Raw genomic sequence first — 14,013 nt, 5'->3', positions numbered from 1 at the left:
TAAATGTTTTATCTTGTGAACTATAAACATGTAGGATTATAACTTCCACCTGTGTAAAAAAACAAACAAAAACAACACTTTCTTCCACTGTGAAAAACAACAATGAAACAATTATCAAACGCAAAATCGTGTTTAAGTTCTTGAGCAGCACCACTTTACAGATAAGAATCTCCAACAGGACTCACATGAACCGGAAACCATAGTCAGAGCCCAACTTTAGCTTTTGCCTCTAACATATCTTTGTACTTCGTTCTTTTCTGGTTTATATTTGTAAACTAGAAACCATTGTTACGGAGTAAAAGGTCCCACAGGATTTCTCTCTGAGATGTTGTGGAGTGAAGTTCTTTCTACTAAACTTAATTTATTCCAGGCATGGTTGTCTTCACGAAAAAAATGGAGGACTGTTTAACCTCAGCTCAGAAAACATCACTGTGAGCATACCTTATCTGGAATTCATGCAATTTAGCATCATTTTGAACAAACACAGCTCTTTATTAAGCAAAAAATCTGCACAACGACACATACTTAACTTTACACTGCATTCTTTACAAACATGTGCGAGCACACAAACAAGTTTTAATGACCAAGGACGTTCCATAGCCCTAAAAGAAGAAAACCTGGTTGAGCCATTCTCCTTGATCCGTAGCCAACCAGAACATCAGCAGTCCCATTCCGGTCAGCACACCCATCTTCAGTATCAGCTTCATGATGCTGCCACCCTGTGGGACCAAAGTTTAAGCACGTGAACTGAAAATAACCAAATCACACAGAGCAGACATTCAGTAATGAGCTGTGATTTCACACCTTGTGTTTTTCTGTGCAGGTTTGTGTGTTGCTGAGGTCTGGCTCACTCTCTGCTAGCTGAGCTTTGGGAGGATCACAAGCAGGTTTCATTGGCAGGGTGTTGTCAGGCTCCCTTGGTTCCTGACCACAAACGAAACAATTAAGTCATGTGTTCATTTATGTGTATGCGTGCATGTCTCCACAAGCAAAAAAAAGAAGAAGATTTTCTTACATCCGATGACTCTGTGGAGCTCAGGTCCTCCCTCCCGCCGTCTGTGGAGCTGCTGAGTGACTCTTCATCACTGCAGGGAACAAGAGGAAGCAGCGTTTTGGTTGGGACGGGAAAAATAAGGTTTACACATCAGGAATTCTCCTTACCTGTCACTTTCATAGCGAATGACTTGAGACAATGGCTCTGCACAAAACTGAACTTTTATCTGCCTCCCTGAAAAATGCACAGGGGAAAACAGGTTAATTTATGAAAACGCTTTCAAAATGTTACAGAACTTATTCTGATTACATTTAGAGACTTGTCCTCAGCACTCACCTTCTCTTTCATTCTCCTCATCGCCATAAAAATCGTTGAAAGCTTTGATTCTCTTCTCTTCTTGCTCCCAGTTCCTTTCTTCTTCATAGTCCTCCCCTTCCAGCTTTCCCTGCTGAGAGATGCCAGAGGCCTCAACATTGTCGAAGAAGAAGCTGTCATCGAGGGATCCCTGGTAGGAGGGGCTTTTAATTTTGAGAACTTCACTCTGTACCTCAGAGTAGCTGATGTATTCTGGGTGGTCCTGGTTAACACCTGTGGGAGTTGTTTCTGTCATGTCTCCTGTGGTTAACAGGTATTCAGTCAGAAGGCTATCAGTATTTAATACATCAAATTCCCAGTTGAGGATATCTGCTCGATCTGCTCTGCTCGTGCCATATATCTGACTGTCGGCCGGCTGCTTGTTGTTTTCAAGCTCTTGAAGGCACCTACGAGCCCCGTCGTCATCACTGGAGCTGTAGTCGCTCTCAGATGTGTCTTCTTCATCGTCAGACTTGGTCGCGGCTGTGCTGCCTCTGTCTCCAGCTGCTACGTCCATGCTCATCAGATTCTCAGCATCCATCTCTAGATCTCTGCTGTACAGATACCCATCTTCCTTCTCATCGCTGTACTCGGCGTGGTCCATCTGTGTAATATCTTCCACAGGTCCTTCCATGAAAGCATCCTGCTGCGTGTATGAACTGCATTCAGATGTACCGGGCCCAAAATCTGGCCTGCTTTCCTGATTTTTTGTCCCATCTTCTGCATATTCACAGGAAGAAAAGTCTGAGGGGTAATCTGCAAAGCTCTCACCTGCCTCTTGGTGCTCATCCCCTGAGAAATCTTTCATTTTCTCTGCATATTCCCCTTTATCACTTTCACCAGTGAGCTCCTGCAGATTTTGCAAGGATATGCAAGGAAACTCTGAACTAGCTTCCTCAGGATCATCCCCGTAAATGTTTTCCACCTCTTCCTCCTCCTCAAGAGGCTGTCCGATAACATTTTCCTGCTGTTCGATTTTCATGCCCTCACACTCAGAATCAGATGATGTGTCTTCTTCTTCTTCTTCTTCTTCTTCTTCTTCTTCTTCTTCTTCTTCTTCTTCTTCTTCTTCTTCTTCTTCTTCTTCTTCTTCTCCTCCTTCTTTGCTTTCTCCCTTGTCCTCTCCTACCTCTGCAGCTTTTATCACAGTCTCATTGCCTCGGTCAGGGAATCTTTCCAAATAGGACACGTCCCTGTCGCACTCAGCCTCACCTCGCTCCTCGTTTCTAACTTGAGGGTTTTCAGCATCCTCCGGGGCCAGAGGTTGTCCCTCAGCAAAGATCTCGTCCTCCTTATCGCTGTCGTTGAACTCATCACTGCAGCGCACTGACATCAACAAATCCCCTGATGTCTCTGCCACTCCTATGTCCTCTTCCACACCCTCATCATCTTCTCCAGAGACGGAGCCTTCGTGCGCAGAATCTCCATCTGAGCTCATGTAATCCTCCTCTGCTGTTTTGCCACCGTCCACGGCACCGATCCCCTCACCTTTAAAATCCTCCTCATCTGTTTCATTGTCCGACTGCTCTTCGTAAACATTTTCAACCGTCTCTTTGGTTTCAAACAGAGCTGCCGCTTCACCTGTTGCTTCCTGGAGCAGTGCCGCCTCTTTATTGTTTGTTGTTAGGTTTTCTGTCCCGTCTTCATCAGACTTTTCTTCAAAAGTTAAATTCTCAAAGTCCAAATCTTCGTCCGGGAATGGAGGAACAGATGTCTCTGTAAAAACAGCATAATCTGAATAGTAATCTTAAAAACAAACAAACAAAAAAATGCAAAAAAAGTAATATATGTGTATCTATAAATGCCAGAAATAACCACATATGTATATCTTACCTGAAAATGCATCTGTTAGGAGATCAGTAAAATCTTCCATCTTTACAAAGACAAAACCAATAACTTATCTTAGAAGTTATATCGAGACAAAAAATTAATGCATTGGCACAGATAATCTCTCGTCTCAGAAAGGAAGAGCGCACGAAGTAACTCTCATCTGTTGTAGCTACAAGCAGCTTCCTGTCAAACAGACCGTGCAGAGGTTACATATTTAAACTGAAACATTCAGTGAAATGCACGACACAGAGTCTCCACGTGATGTTTACCTACCATCAAGGATGAAGATTTAAGATGATTTTCTCAGGTTCCTCTGGAAAGCAAAGTCCAAAAGTGATGTTTTGTGTTTTCGCGTTGCTGCAGGAACGTACCTTCATGAGCTCATGAAATGATGTCAGCTTTGATGTGGTTTTGGTTTCAGGGGCAGAATATAAACTCCAGCAGTGAAGCACGCAGTTCTTACTTGCTGAAAAAACTCGAGTTTATTGGTGCAACTGAGAGGAGTGCAGTGCCAGTTTAGGATCATTATAAAAAACAAAAAAACAAAAACATAGCTCTGTATTTTGTTGGTTCACATCATCCACTCATTAAAATCAAGCAAAACACTGCAAAAACATTAGTGATTGGTTTACAGCTCATGGCGGAGGAAGTAGCGGTGGTTGGCCTTCAGGTCAACTTCTACAGGAAAATGGTCGCTGACCTCAAGAGCCTGAAGTGTCAAAAGAACAGAACAAAAGGTGAAGTTTTTAAGTCAGAAAATGAACTCGAGGGAGGGGTTTCTTTTGAGAGGTTTACCTCTGCCTCAGTTAGATGGAAACGCTCTTTAAAGTTGAAGGGCTGAGCTGAAGCTGGGACTACACTGGAAACAACCTCCGGTCCGTGCACGATGATCCTGTTTCACAATGAGGAAACTTTATAGTTGGGCATAAGAAACTCCAATATATGTGCACCAAGTCACTGTAGACACCGACCTGTCGTAGGCACAGTGTGTCTTCTCCCTGACGGTGGTGTCTTGCTCGTCTCCGATTAGCCAGTGAAATTTGGGGTCACTCCTCAGGCGCATGGCTCTCCATCCTTTGGTGGTGATGTAGCTGCACCCAGCGTTCAAGTCACCTAAGATGATCACATTCTGAAAGCACGCCATTAAAGGGAAGTTAAAAAAAATCATGAAAATTCTTACAAACAACATGATGAGGAACCAAGATCTTGCTAAAGAAAGCAAAAGGGATTAAACGATGTGTTTCAACCTACATCTGTCTTCCACTTCTTGTAAATCCTTTTGAAGACAGCGTACAGTTCATCGAGCTCCTTCATGGCGGTTTTCGGACTGGTGTGCTGCCCTATCAGGACAAAATCCTTCACCACTGAAAACAAAAAACATCACAAAGCGCCGCGGTCCAGTCTGACTGTGTGTCTCTCATTCAGACCTCCAAATTCAACAAAGGTGCAATTTCTCTGTGACGTTGATGGCTGCGTGAACTTTGCTGGATCTTTATTCACCTTTGATCAAGGTGAGCTTTAGTAGCAGCACAATTGTTTACAGTGTAACAAGATTCACTGAAGATTAACCTACAAGGTTATAACCCAACACTAACAGTCTGTGACACCTCTGGAACAGTGGCTCATCGTTAACATTGTTGTGAAGCAAATAATTAGAAAGCAAAAATCATTTAGAAGCCAGAGAACCTAATCATAAATCATTAAGTCGTTTAGATTTGCCTAGAGAAAACGATTCTGGATGACAAGTCAGAATCATTTTTTATTTTTGCCAGCACAAAGCTCTTTGAAGTTTCATGTTTTTCCCCCTTTTAACCTTACATGTAGTGGGGGAGTGAAAGTGGATGATGAAGGGCCCTCTGGAGAAAACATCAGTTTCATTGGTCCCCTTTCCTTCGAGTTTAGGGTACTGATAATGCTCTTTGACCTTCAGCACATTGCTCCTGTAAGTCATGGGAGAGGAAAGCACACTAGGTTTAGCCTGATCATATAAGGAAACGGCTCAAATGCAATGGGAAATACAGCATGAATTACCTGTAAATGTAGACATATTGCTCCTTATAGGCCTTCCTCCCGAGCCTTTCGCTTTCCACGTAAGAGTAGGGATTGTATTTGTCAAACCTGGTTAGAAAATAACATCAAAATTAAAGTTGGTCAGTGTTATTAAATGACACAGAAGATTCACCACATAAGCCTTGTACCTGTTAAGATCCTTAACCAAAGCTTGTATTACTTCTCCTTTAGAGTCTCGGACCTCCTGAATGAGACACAAGTCACACCGAGAAAGAATCTTGGGAGCAAAAGCAGAAAAAACAAAGATCCATCAGCTTTGTTCAGCTATCAATCTAGGTGTTTTTGTAGACACATAGTACCTTTAGCAGAATCCCCATAACCTTCTTGTTGTTTGCCTTGGATTCTCCAAAGCTCTGAATATTAAAAGCACAGATTTTAAGGGACGACGTGACATCCAGCAAACACAGCCCAACAACAAACAGCAGCCCTGTGGTCCTCATCGTGCTCTGCAAGCACAAAGAAAGTTTGCAAGAGCCTCACTTGTCATGTTTTAAAGTACGCTACAGAAATCTTCAGCCCCTTACCTTCAGTGCGTTTGTCACCGGGAGACTGATCTCAGGCCAGCAAAGAGCCATCTCTTCAGTGACCACGGGAACATACAGGTAAATGTGGGCGGGGGAGTCAGGGGGTGCAGATGTGTGGTGGATATGCTGTGTCAGCGCCTACTGAGAATGGAGCTGTATCTGGAACAGTTAAAAGCATCATAATGAACAATGAGTCCGTCCAACTCAGAGAGCTCAGCTCTGAGTGCGTTTTGTCTCCAAGTTTGAGCGTAATCAGACAATAGATGCGGTCATGTGTCATGTCCGCTTCATGAACATGTGTGTAGAACAAATCCTCCTGTCAGTTTCGCAGCTGGTAATTACCACACGGTGCTGTTAAAAAGAACATTCTGATGACTGGTGCAGTTTTTACTGTGATGGCTCTGCCAGTGTGAGGCAGAGTGTGCAAGAGCACTCTTATAGGTGTAAAATAGACAGTGTTTTCTTTTTCTTTTTGGGACTACAGATGAAATCCGCATAGAGTGCCATTAAAATGGGATGAGCACTCTTAAAAATAGCACAAAGAAAACAGTTTATGTACGTTTTGTGTGTATGTGTTGTTATATTTTAACATTGTTTTGTCTTTTGTGGCTTTTCTTATTGTTGTTGCTTTAGTACCTTCCAGTAATTGTTCTATATTACACAGCAAAGCATTTAATATGATGCAGTTAACATTTACATGTATAAAATGGGCCAGCGCAGTGCAGTGGTTAGCACTGTTACGTCCCACCATTTAAATTCCTGATTGAAGCCTCCTGGTTGCCCGAGGCCTTTCTGCATGGAGGTTGTTCCAGTGACTCGGGCTTCCTCCTGCAGTCTAACGAACATTCGGTTATATGTGATTCTAAATTGGCTGTGGATTTGAGAATGTGTGGGATCTGTTCAGGGTTTTCCTCCCCCATCGTCCCCATGAGCTTAAGTGGATAAGTAGCTAAGAAAATTAGCCACAGATTTATAAAATCATTTTTTTTGCTTAATATGATGCCTTTTATAAATTAAACAACCTGAGAATCTGAAATAGTTTTACAGCATTACACATCAATAATAATGACCCAGTGTTTTATATAAATAATGTAACTGGGAGGATTCATTTTGCTGCAGAGTGAATACTTACATACTTGCACTCTCTGGCCACTTTATTAGGTACACATTGCTAATACTGGGTTGGGCCTTCTCTTCTGTCTAGATCTGTAGTAATTCCTCATGGCACAGACTCAACAAGGTGCTGGAAACATTCCTCAGAAACATGATGACATCTACATTTGTTGGCTGTACACGCATGATGTGAATCACAAGTTCCACCACGTCCCAGTGGTGACTGTGGAGCGTGGTGACGCTGACATCTCGTATGTTCAGAGATGCTCTCCTGTATACCTTGGTTGTGTGCAGAAAAATCCCAGTAGATAAATGGTTTCTGAAGTACTCAGACCAGCCCATCTCGCACCAACAACCATGCCACAAAGTCACTTAATGCCCTTTCTTTGACATTGTGATGCTCGGTTTGAACTTCAGCTGGTTGCCTTGACCATGCCTGCATGCCTGAATGCGTTCAGTGGCTACCATGTGACTGATGTATTACCACATGTGACTTGGAAGATTAGATATTTGAATTAATGTGCAGTGGAACAAGTGTACCTAATAAAGTGGCCAGTGAGAGTATATAACTAATGAATGAATATGCTCTTAAGTAAGATGTGGTGGTGTTACTCTCAGTAAACTGAAGGACCTTAAAATGTCCTGCTGAATATATTAATTTAAAAAATAAACTTTAATGAAAATTATAGTTTACCTACAAAGTAGCTCATTGCTGTCAAAATAGAAATGACGCTCATTCCACTGACACACAGGTATGAAACTCACACTCCTGTCATCCTCTATGATCTCAAACTGGTTATAATCTGCACCAGTGACTCCATCAAAAATAGCTTACATTCTGGTTAACCACCTCTTCTCTCTCAAACCTCCCAAATACAAAAAATCTTGTGTGTTCTCTGAACAAAAAACAATTATATATATATATATATATATATATATATATATATATATATATATATATATATATATATACTAGTGTAAAACACTGTTTAAGGTCGTGACCTGAGATCAGTTTAATGTATCGTGATTTACATTTGCCCTTTCTTGGGGGCACACTGCATCTCACGCTATATATGCTGTGACATGTTTCAGTAATTCAAGACTAAATAAATCAGTCATTTACAGTATAAAAGACACGTTTTATTTTCCGCTGTTCTCATAGTTAAACTCACAGTCTCTTAAAATGCAACATTTTCCAACAGTTTGGGCAAATTTAAAATAAGCATTGCCGAGTTTCTTTACTTGCACTGGAACTTTTTGCTCACTTGTCCCCAACACCAACCCGACGCAGCCTCACAAACATCACACAAACACCGAGTTCCAAGTCGAAAGAGTTTTTAAATACAAAAATGTCAACAAATTACATTCTATATAAATCTAATTTTGACATAAAGCAACAAAACGTCAACAAAAAACAAGATTTGGAGCAATGTCATATTGGTCTGAAGCAGCCCGAGTGTCGAGGAGAGGCCATTTTCATGAGATAATCTTCAATACGTGTCTCTATGTCTGAGTACAGGTCCTCAACTTGCTCCCTGAAAGGCGGATGCCACAGCCACAGCATTACGACCCCTGCTACAGTGAGGAGTAAAAGGAAGAACAAGCACAGCTTCCACCAGGATCCACACGGTGTCTAAACAGGAAGAAAAGAAATAATTTAGTCAGGTGGATATTAAATCATCAGCAGGCAATGATAACTCATGTGCATGAGCAGCTGCTCAGCTGGTTACTGCAGGGCAGCTGAAGCAAACTGATAGTGTTGAAAAGCATAGTGGGGCAGAGTGTTAGAATTATGTAGTGGTTTAATTACTGGCTGATAATATAAAGGCAATGAGAGCTTTCGAGTGCTGCAAGGGCATTAAGTCTCCCTTAAATGATCTCACACACACTCTACTCACTGGTCCCCTGCGGCGGTGGCTGAGCTGCCGGAGTTCGTCTCTGCACTGCGACAGCCGGGCCTGGCTGGACTGACACTCCTGCTCCATAGCGTGCAGCTCTGCCTGCAGCTCCTCACACTGCACGCACACAATAAAGAGCGTGAACATGCAGAAATGCTCAAAATGCACTCTAAATGCTGGTGATCCTCAGACAGGCACTTTTCAAAATGTACTAGCATGTGTGTTAGCACTGTGGTTGGAATGCAAACATACTGCACACGATTACCTTGTATATAAGACAAAAACAAATAATAGGGGTAATATTTTTACCTGCGCCTGTTAGTGACTTTGTGAAACACTAGGCTGGGACATTCCTTGTGTGGCAAGCTTGGATTAAAGAGTCAGACTTGTGAATGAGCTACAGTTTACTGTAATGTCCATGTTTTACCTCTCTCTCTTTGAGCTGGAGTTTCTCCTGAGTGTGGCGGAGCTGGTCCTCCAGCTGAGAGTCTCTCCTCACCGTCAGCCGAGGCTCAGGTTCCTGTGACGCCAGACACTCCTGCATCATGAAGTCTTGACTCTCCTCTTCGCCATCTAGGGCACCGAAAATATTATAAACATATTGAATGTGCACTATTTAACAATAATCCTAAAAAACACCAAACGTGATGTCTTGCCTCTGAGTTGCTGGATTTCTTCTCTTAGGGTCTGGTTGTCTTCCTCCAGCAGACAAATGTTGTACTGTAGGTCCTGCTTTTCTTGTCTCAATGAAAGCATCTCATCTCTCAGCTCACGCTCTCTGGCTCTGCACAGCTGATAATTCAAGAAATAAATTCACATTTCTAACATTTATAATTAAACTTTTGACCGCGCACTCATGCACGTTGTCACAACCTAACATACCTCCACTTGGCTGTGCAGCTGTTGCAGCTGTTCATTACTGAGGTGCTGGCTCTCCCTGAGTTTTCCAGAGCTCAGCTTCAGCTCCTCATGAAGGCTTTGCCATTTCAGGGCCTCTGCCTTTGCTGTAATTAGCGCTTCCTGTTGACACAAAATGTAATGTTTTTAAAAAGAAAAGTCATCTGCAAATACTCAAATTAGGAAACTTGCTTCCAGGTCACCAGATGCTGAGTCTATCAACTAAAAGGCAAACAAACTGAAACCTCAGTGACATTTGTTTCTTTTTTGTGTGGTAAAACAGAGAAAAAAAAAGATTTTTGACCTGCAGAGTCTCAGCCTTGCTGAGGGCCTCAGTTTTCTCCTGTGTGGCCTTCTGCAGGGCAATCAAGGCCTTCTCTTCATATACCATCCTCTGCTTTTCCATCTGTACCACCAGCTTCTTTACACCATCTTTTGGAAACTTCTGCAGGGACACAACACTGCTGAGTTAGTTGTTAACACCCAGTGAGATCCAGATCAAAACCACAGAGACTCACACTTAAGATGCTACACTATCACCCTGTGACAGAATAATGCCAGAGCAAGGCTAGTTACTGGAAAGAGTAAATGTCTGACTTCTTGGACAGTAAATAAATAATAACAACAGCAACAAATCACCACCAAGATATTGTAAAAATTAGTGTGGTTTTTACAGACTAAATTACACTCACCTGCAGACAAGCTTGCAGCTGCGCCTCCAAAGCCTTGATCTTGTTTCTCAGCAGATCTTCACTGCAGCGAGACTGTGTGGGTTAGAGAGGAAATGAATGACTGTCACGCTCTAACCTGCAGATGGAAAATTAATGGTTCATGTGCCAAAAAGCTGTGACAGCGCGTTGTTTCTCCGAACGCAGGTGCATAAGGGGAACTCGAAGCAACAGTGAGCCTCAAGGGAGATCACAATATCTGCGTGTGATACAACGCACTTTGTTATAAGTGCAAAAAAGACCCCTCATGATAACATACCTCAGTGAGAAACAACAGGTGGAAGACCTAAATAAATGAGACTGAATAAACTGTAGATCAGGTTAGCTGCTAAAACAAAATCTAAAGAGGAAACAAAACTAAAAACAACATCAATATTTTCCTTTCATTCATTGCAACCAGAGTAGCCAAAAGAGATGTAAAGAGGATGCATAGCACCTTTAACAGCTACTGAGTGGCACACCCTTCCTGTATAAGAACGACAGCTTGCACTCGTCCTATGCAGTATAGAATTGCGCGGAAGCAGGAAGCTCCAAACCACAGACTGCACAGGCCTTCCTGACACAGCCGTAATATCAGCCAGTGCACCAGAGCAGAAAGAAAAACAGTGTGGCCTTATAAAGTGCGAAATGTGTGTTATTCGATGCGTGTAAACAGAGGGAGAGCCTTACTGTCCATATTTTGTTGGATGAGTTCACGAGGTTTGTCGTGCTCTCCTGGAGTTCAGCCAGCTTCTTCTTCATCACATCTTCTCTCCACAGAGCCTCCTGCCAGAAACCCAGCAGCAGCAGAAAGAGTTACACTAACGCACAAAGACAGTTTTCATCTGCTTTGGACTGCACAGGTCATCGGGTCCTTATGTAGCATCAGAGCACATTAATAAATGTATTACTTAATATTGAAAGCAGTAGTGATGACAGATCAAATGTGATGAGAGCTTAACCGTTTAAAACCAAGCGTATTATATCCGATTAGTGAGTTTTGTGAGTTTTTGACTTCTACATCATCAACGTGATAATTTTTCTTCCCCCCAAAAATAAAATAAATTGCACTTTACAGTTTTAAGGAATAAATTGCAAAAATAAGCCTAATGTAGCTAATATGATACAACTTTAACCTCTAATTATTATTTCTTATTTCAGAAGGGCCACTAAACACAAAAAATTTGACTTTTCTGGCATCTATTCCTACGTTCAGGCTTTAAAACCTTAAAGGATTCATGAATCACAGGATGATTTTAGGATAAATATTGTTTGCTTACCTGTAGGTAGTCAGCTAATTTCTGAATATCCTATTAGGAGAGAGATAAGAGACAGTAAAAACAGTAGAGCTTTATAATTAAAGAAAAAACTTTTGCATCAGATTATAGAGCATCTATTTCCCCTCAGATTAGCCTAAACTTTATTTCGACTAATCATGTCGTGTGACGCTTACCTGACTCGACCCTAGCCCTCACCTGTGGCCTGTGCTCCCACGCCTTTTAATCTGTCACCTAATTCTAAAACAGCAGGACTGTGAAACTTACTGATTCTTTAACGGTGATGAGTCCGGACCTGCACAGAGGACAGTTTCTCATCAGAGAGAGAAGACATCAGAGATGCTTTTGCAGTAAAATCGCGGTTTAAAGGTTAAACTAGAATTAAATGAGACTCACTCTGTCTGCACGCCGGTCTCTCTCAGTATCTTTTTCTGAAGAATGCTTTCAGTTTGTACAGATGATTTCTGGTAAATCTTCTCTGTTTTGATGAGTGTTTTTGTGGTTGTCTTTTGTGCTGTATGTGGAGAAAAACAAGGCATGATTCAACAGTCCCTGGTCAAGATGTTTTGCGCTTGGCACGATGATTTATTCTTTTTACCGTTTACACTCGTGTCCTTTTTATGAATACTCTTCACCCTGTGCTGCTCTGATTCCTTCACAGATGGCGTGGAGGTAGGTGATTGCTTCTTTGCATGACTTTTGTCCTGCTTCATCACTGTTATCTGTTCTGACCACAGTGAGGCCTGAGGGAATGAGAGGAGAGCGACGGGGAAGGCATTATTCACAGCAGACCTATGAAGACATAAATCTGATCTGGTGATAAATGTGCCAAATTGATGCAATCTTTTACCCATGTGCTGGTGCTTGGATCACTGCTTATGCTGCTGTTTGGTGTCAAAACCATGGGCGGATATCCTTTAGCATTCTCGGTGTTTGTTGAGCTTGAACTGTAATACTTCATTGAAAATATCTGTGAGGGAGAATTTCTTCTCGATGAGCCTTCACGCCACACTGGGCTCACCGATCTCCTCCTCAGAAACTCCAACTGCCTCTTCTCTTTCAGTTCTTTCTTTATCTGCCAGGTGGTACTGTCTCTGGGAGGGCTGCGGCATGAAGTCACATTGTTACGTCCTCGCAGGTACTCACGCTTCTCTGCTCTGATGTCCAATATTCGGTCAAAGTGTTTCTCCGGCGAGAGTTGGAATCCACTGATGGTCAGGGCGTCCATGGCAGCTCCCCTGGCTGTTATGTCGCCTCAAGCCTGCGAGGACAGCGTGGCTTATCAGGAAACTGGTTACAGTCATTCACAAAGATCAAATTCATTGCATGTTATTAGCTGAGTACTATCAAGTGATGTTGCGAGTAGCTAAAAAACAGCTTTCTTTTAAGTTGCAGAAACATTGTGATGGCTAAAGGTTATAAATGAAGAAACTCAAACTGCTACTTACTTTAAAGAAAAGGTCTGAAATGTAGCTTCCTACCAGGGTTGGTGTAAATGAGAATTTTTCAAGTATTTATGATATTTTTATTCTGGAGAGACTTAAACAAAGAAAAGTTATGTGTATGATGAGGTCATGCTGCAAACTGATGTGAGCCGTATACGCATTAAAAGTAAACTGCCAAAAGTGCCTGATGTTTAGAAAGCTGTGTGTGTGGAGCAGAGGCGGTTGCAATAGTAGCTCAGAAATACTAATGCAGAAGCTGAACCTTACAGGAGAAGCCCCTTAATTACAGGGTGAAGCACTTCTCATCGATAGACTAGGCCCTGGCACCTGCAAGATGATAAAGCGAGGACAAACTGCTGCTTATTAAGCAGGAAACCATGGTTGAGCCTTACCTACTGGGCCATCTCATTCAGTGGGGAGAGCGCTTCATGAGGTTGTTGATAAGTCATCCATTTTCTCACTCTTCTGAAATAGTGCCGGGTTTTTTTTCGTGCCTGTGTTTCACATGTAGCTGTTTCTGTTGAGCATAGTTTTTACAGGAAGTGAAGAGAACCACAGCGTCATATGTTCCTCTATCTCACCAGCCACTCACACAAAACTGATGCCATACACGGGTGGGCCTCAAGATTACAGACTACACAACTAATTCCCCCTGTGTGCAGCCTGGGATAAAACACTTGGGAGATTGGTGTGTGTGTGTCCTTTATTAGATGAGTAATTTTATTATTAGCAAATGATGCATGTGGGCTTGAACACTTTCATTAGTTAGTTTTCTTGTGCATGCTTGTGTGTATGTAACAGTTAACTTACATAACAATAACACTAAATAGCAGTTTGGCTTCATATTCTGTGATTCTGTGTGGTGCCGTTTTTGTTTAAAGTCAGCAACCTTTCAAGATGAATT

The 14,013-nt window shown here is 42.2% G+C and overlaps 3 protein-coding genes across 5 annotated transcripts; all 3 read right to left on the bottom strand.

Moving 5' to 3' along the window:
* Positions 1 to 542: 542 nt before the first annotated feature.
* Positions 543 to 3,221, bottom strand: LOC146644726 (uncharacterized). The gene is made up of 6 exons (XM_085394226.1): positions 3,182 to 3,221; positions 1,331 to 3,094; positions 1,162 to 1,228; positions 1,016 to 1,085; positions 805 to 924; positions 543 to 719 (listed from the first exon to the last, which is right to left on the bottom strand). Exons 1-6 carry the CDS (start codon positions 3,219 to 3,221, stop codon positions 603 to 605), a joined length of 2,178 nt encoding a protein of 725 aa, XP_085250352.1. The 3' UTR covers positions 543 to 602.
* Positions 3,222 to 3,806: 585 nt separating this feature from the next.
* On the bottom strand, positions 3,807 to 11,052 carry dnase1l1l (deoxyribonuclease I-like 1-like). Of its 2 annotated transcripts, XM_085394635.1 has the most exons (9): positions 11,033 to 11,052; positions 5,548 to 5,692; positions 5,377 to 5,465; positions 5,210 to 5,296; positions 4,997 to 5,118; positions 4,430 to 4,542; positions 4,150 to 4,307; positions 3,974 to 4,070; positions 3,807 to 3,887 (listed from the first exon to the last, which is right to left on the bottom strand). In XM_085394635.1, exons 2-9 carry the CDS (start codon positions 5,686 to 5,688, stop codon positions 3,807 to 3,809), a joined length of 888 nt encoding a protein of 295 aa, XP_085250761.1. In that variant the 5' UTR covers positions 5,689 to 5,692; positions 11,033 to 11,052. The 2 variants fall into 2 exon arrangements, with proteins under 2 accessions (XP_085250761.1, XP_085250760.1); XM_085394634.1 differs by lacking the exon at positions 11,033 to 11,052 and having other exon boundaries at positions 5,548 to 5,688.
* On the bottom strand, positions 8,013 to 13,656 carry traf3ip3 (TRAF3 interacting protein 3). Of its 2 annotated transcripts, none has more exons than XM_085394632.1 (14): positions 13,502 to 13,656; positions 12,515 to 12,925; positions 12,263 to 12,407; positions 12,061 to 12,178; positions 11,932 to 11,959; positions 11,668 to 11,697; positions 11,078 to 11,173; positions 10,373 to 10,444; positions 9,985 to 10,125; positions 9,666 to 9,803; positions 9,440 to 9,575; positions 9,211 to 9,356; positions 8,784 to 8,900; positions 8,013 to 8,518 (listed from the first exon to the last, which is right to left on the bottom strand). In XM_085394632.1, exons 2-14 carry the CDS (start codon positions 12,890 to 12,892, stop codon positions 8,318 to 8,320), a joined length of 1,746 nt encoding a protein of 581 aa, XP_085250758.1. In that variant the 5' UTR covers positions 12,893 to 12,925; positions 13,502 to 13,656; the 3' UTR covers positions 8,013 to 8,317. The 2 variants fall into 2 exon arrangements, with proteins under 2 accessions (XP_085250758.1, XP_085250759.1); XM_085394633.1 differs by lacking the exon at positions 13,502 to 13,656 and adding an exon at positions 13,113 to 13,152.
* Positions 13,657 to 14,013: the final 357 nt, after the last annotated feature.

Source organism: Rhamphochromis longiceps, linkage group LG20 (assembly GCF_057381845.1).
Source record: "Rhamphochromis longiceps isolate RC_006_pf linkage group LG20, R_longiceps_female_GT1.1, whole genome shotgun sequence".
NCBI classification, from domain to species: Eukaryota; Metazoa; Chordata; class Actinopteri; order Cichliformes; family Cichlidae; genus Rhamphochromis; species Rhamphochromis longiceps.
The sequence above is the reverse complement of the archived record's forward strand: the minus strand, read 5'-3'. Positions and strand labels throughout refer to the sequence as shown.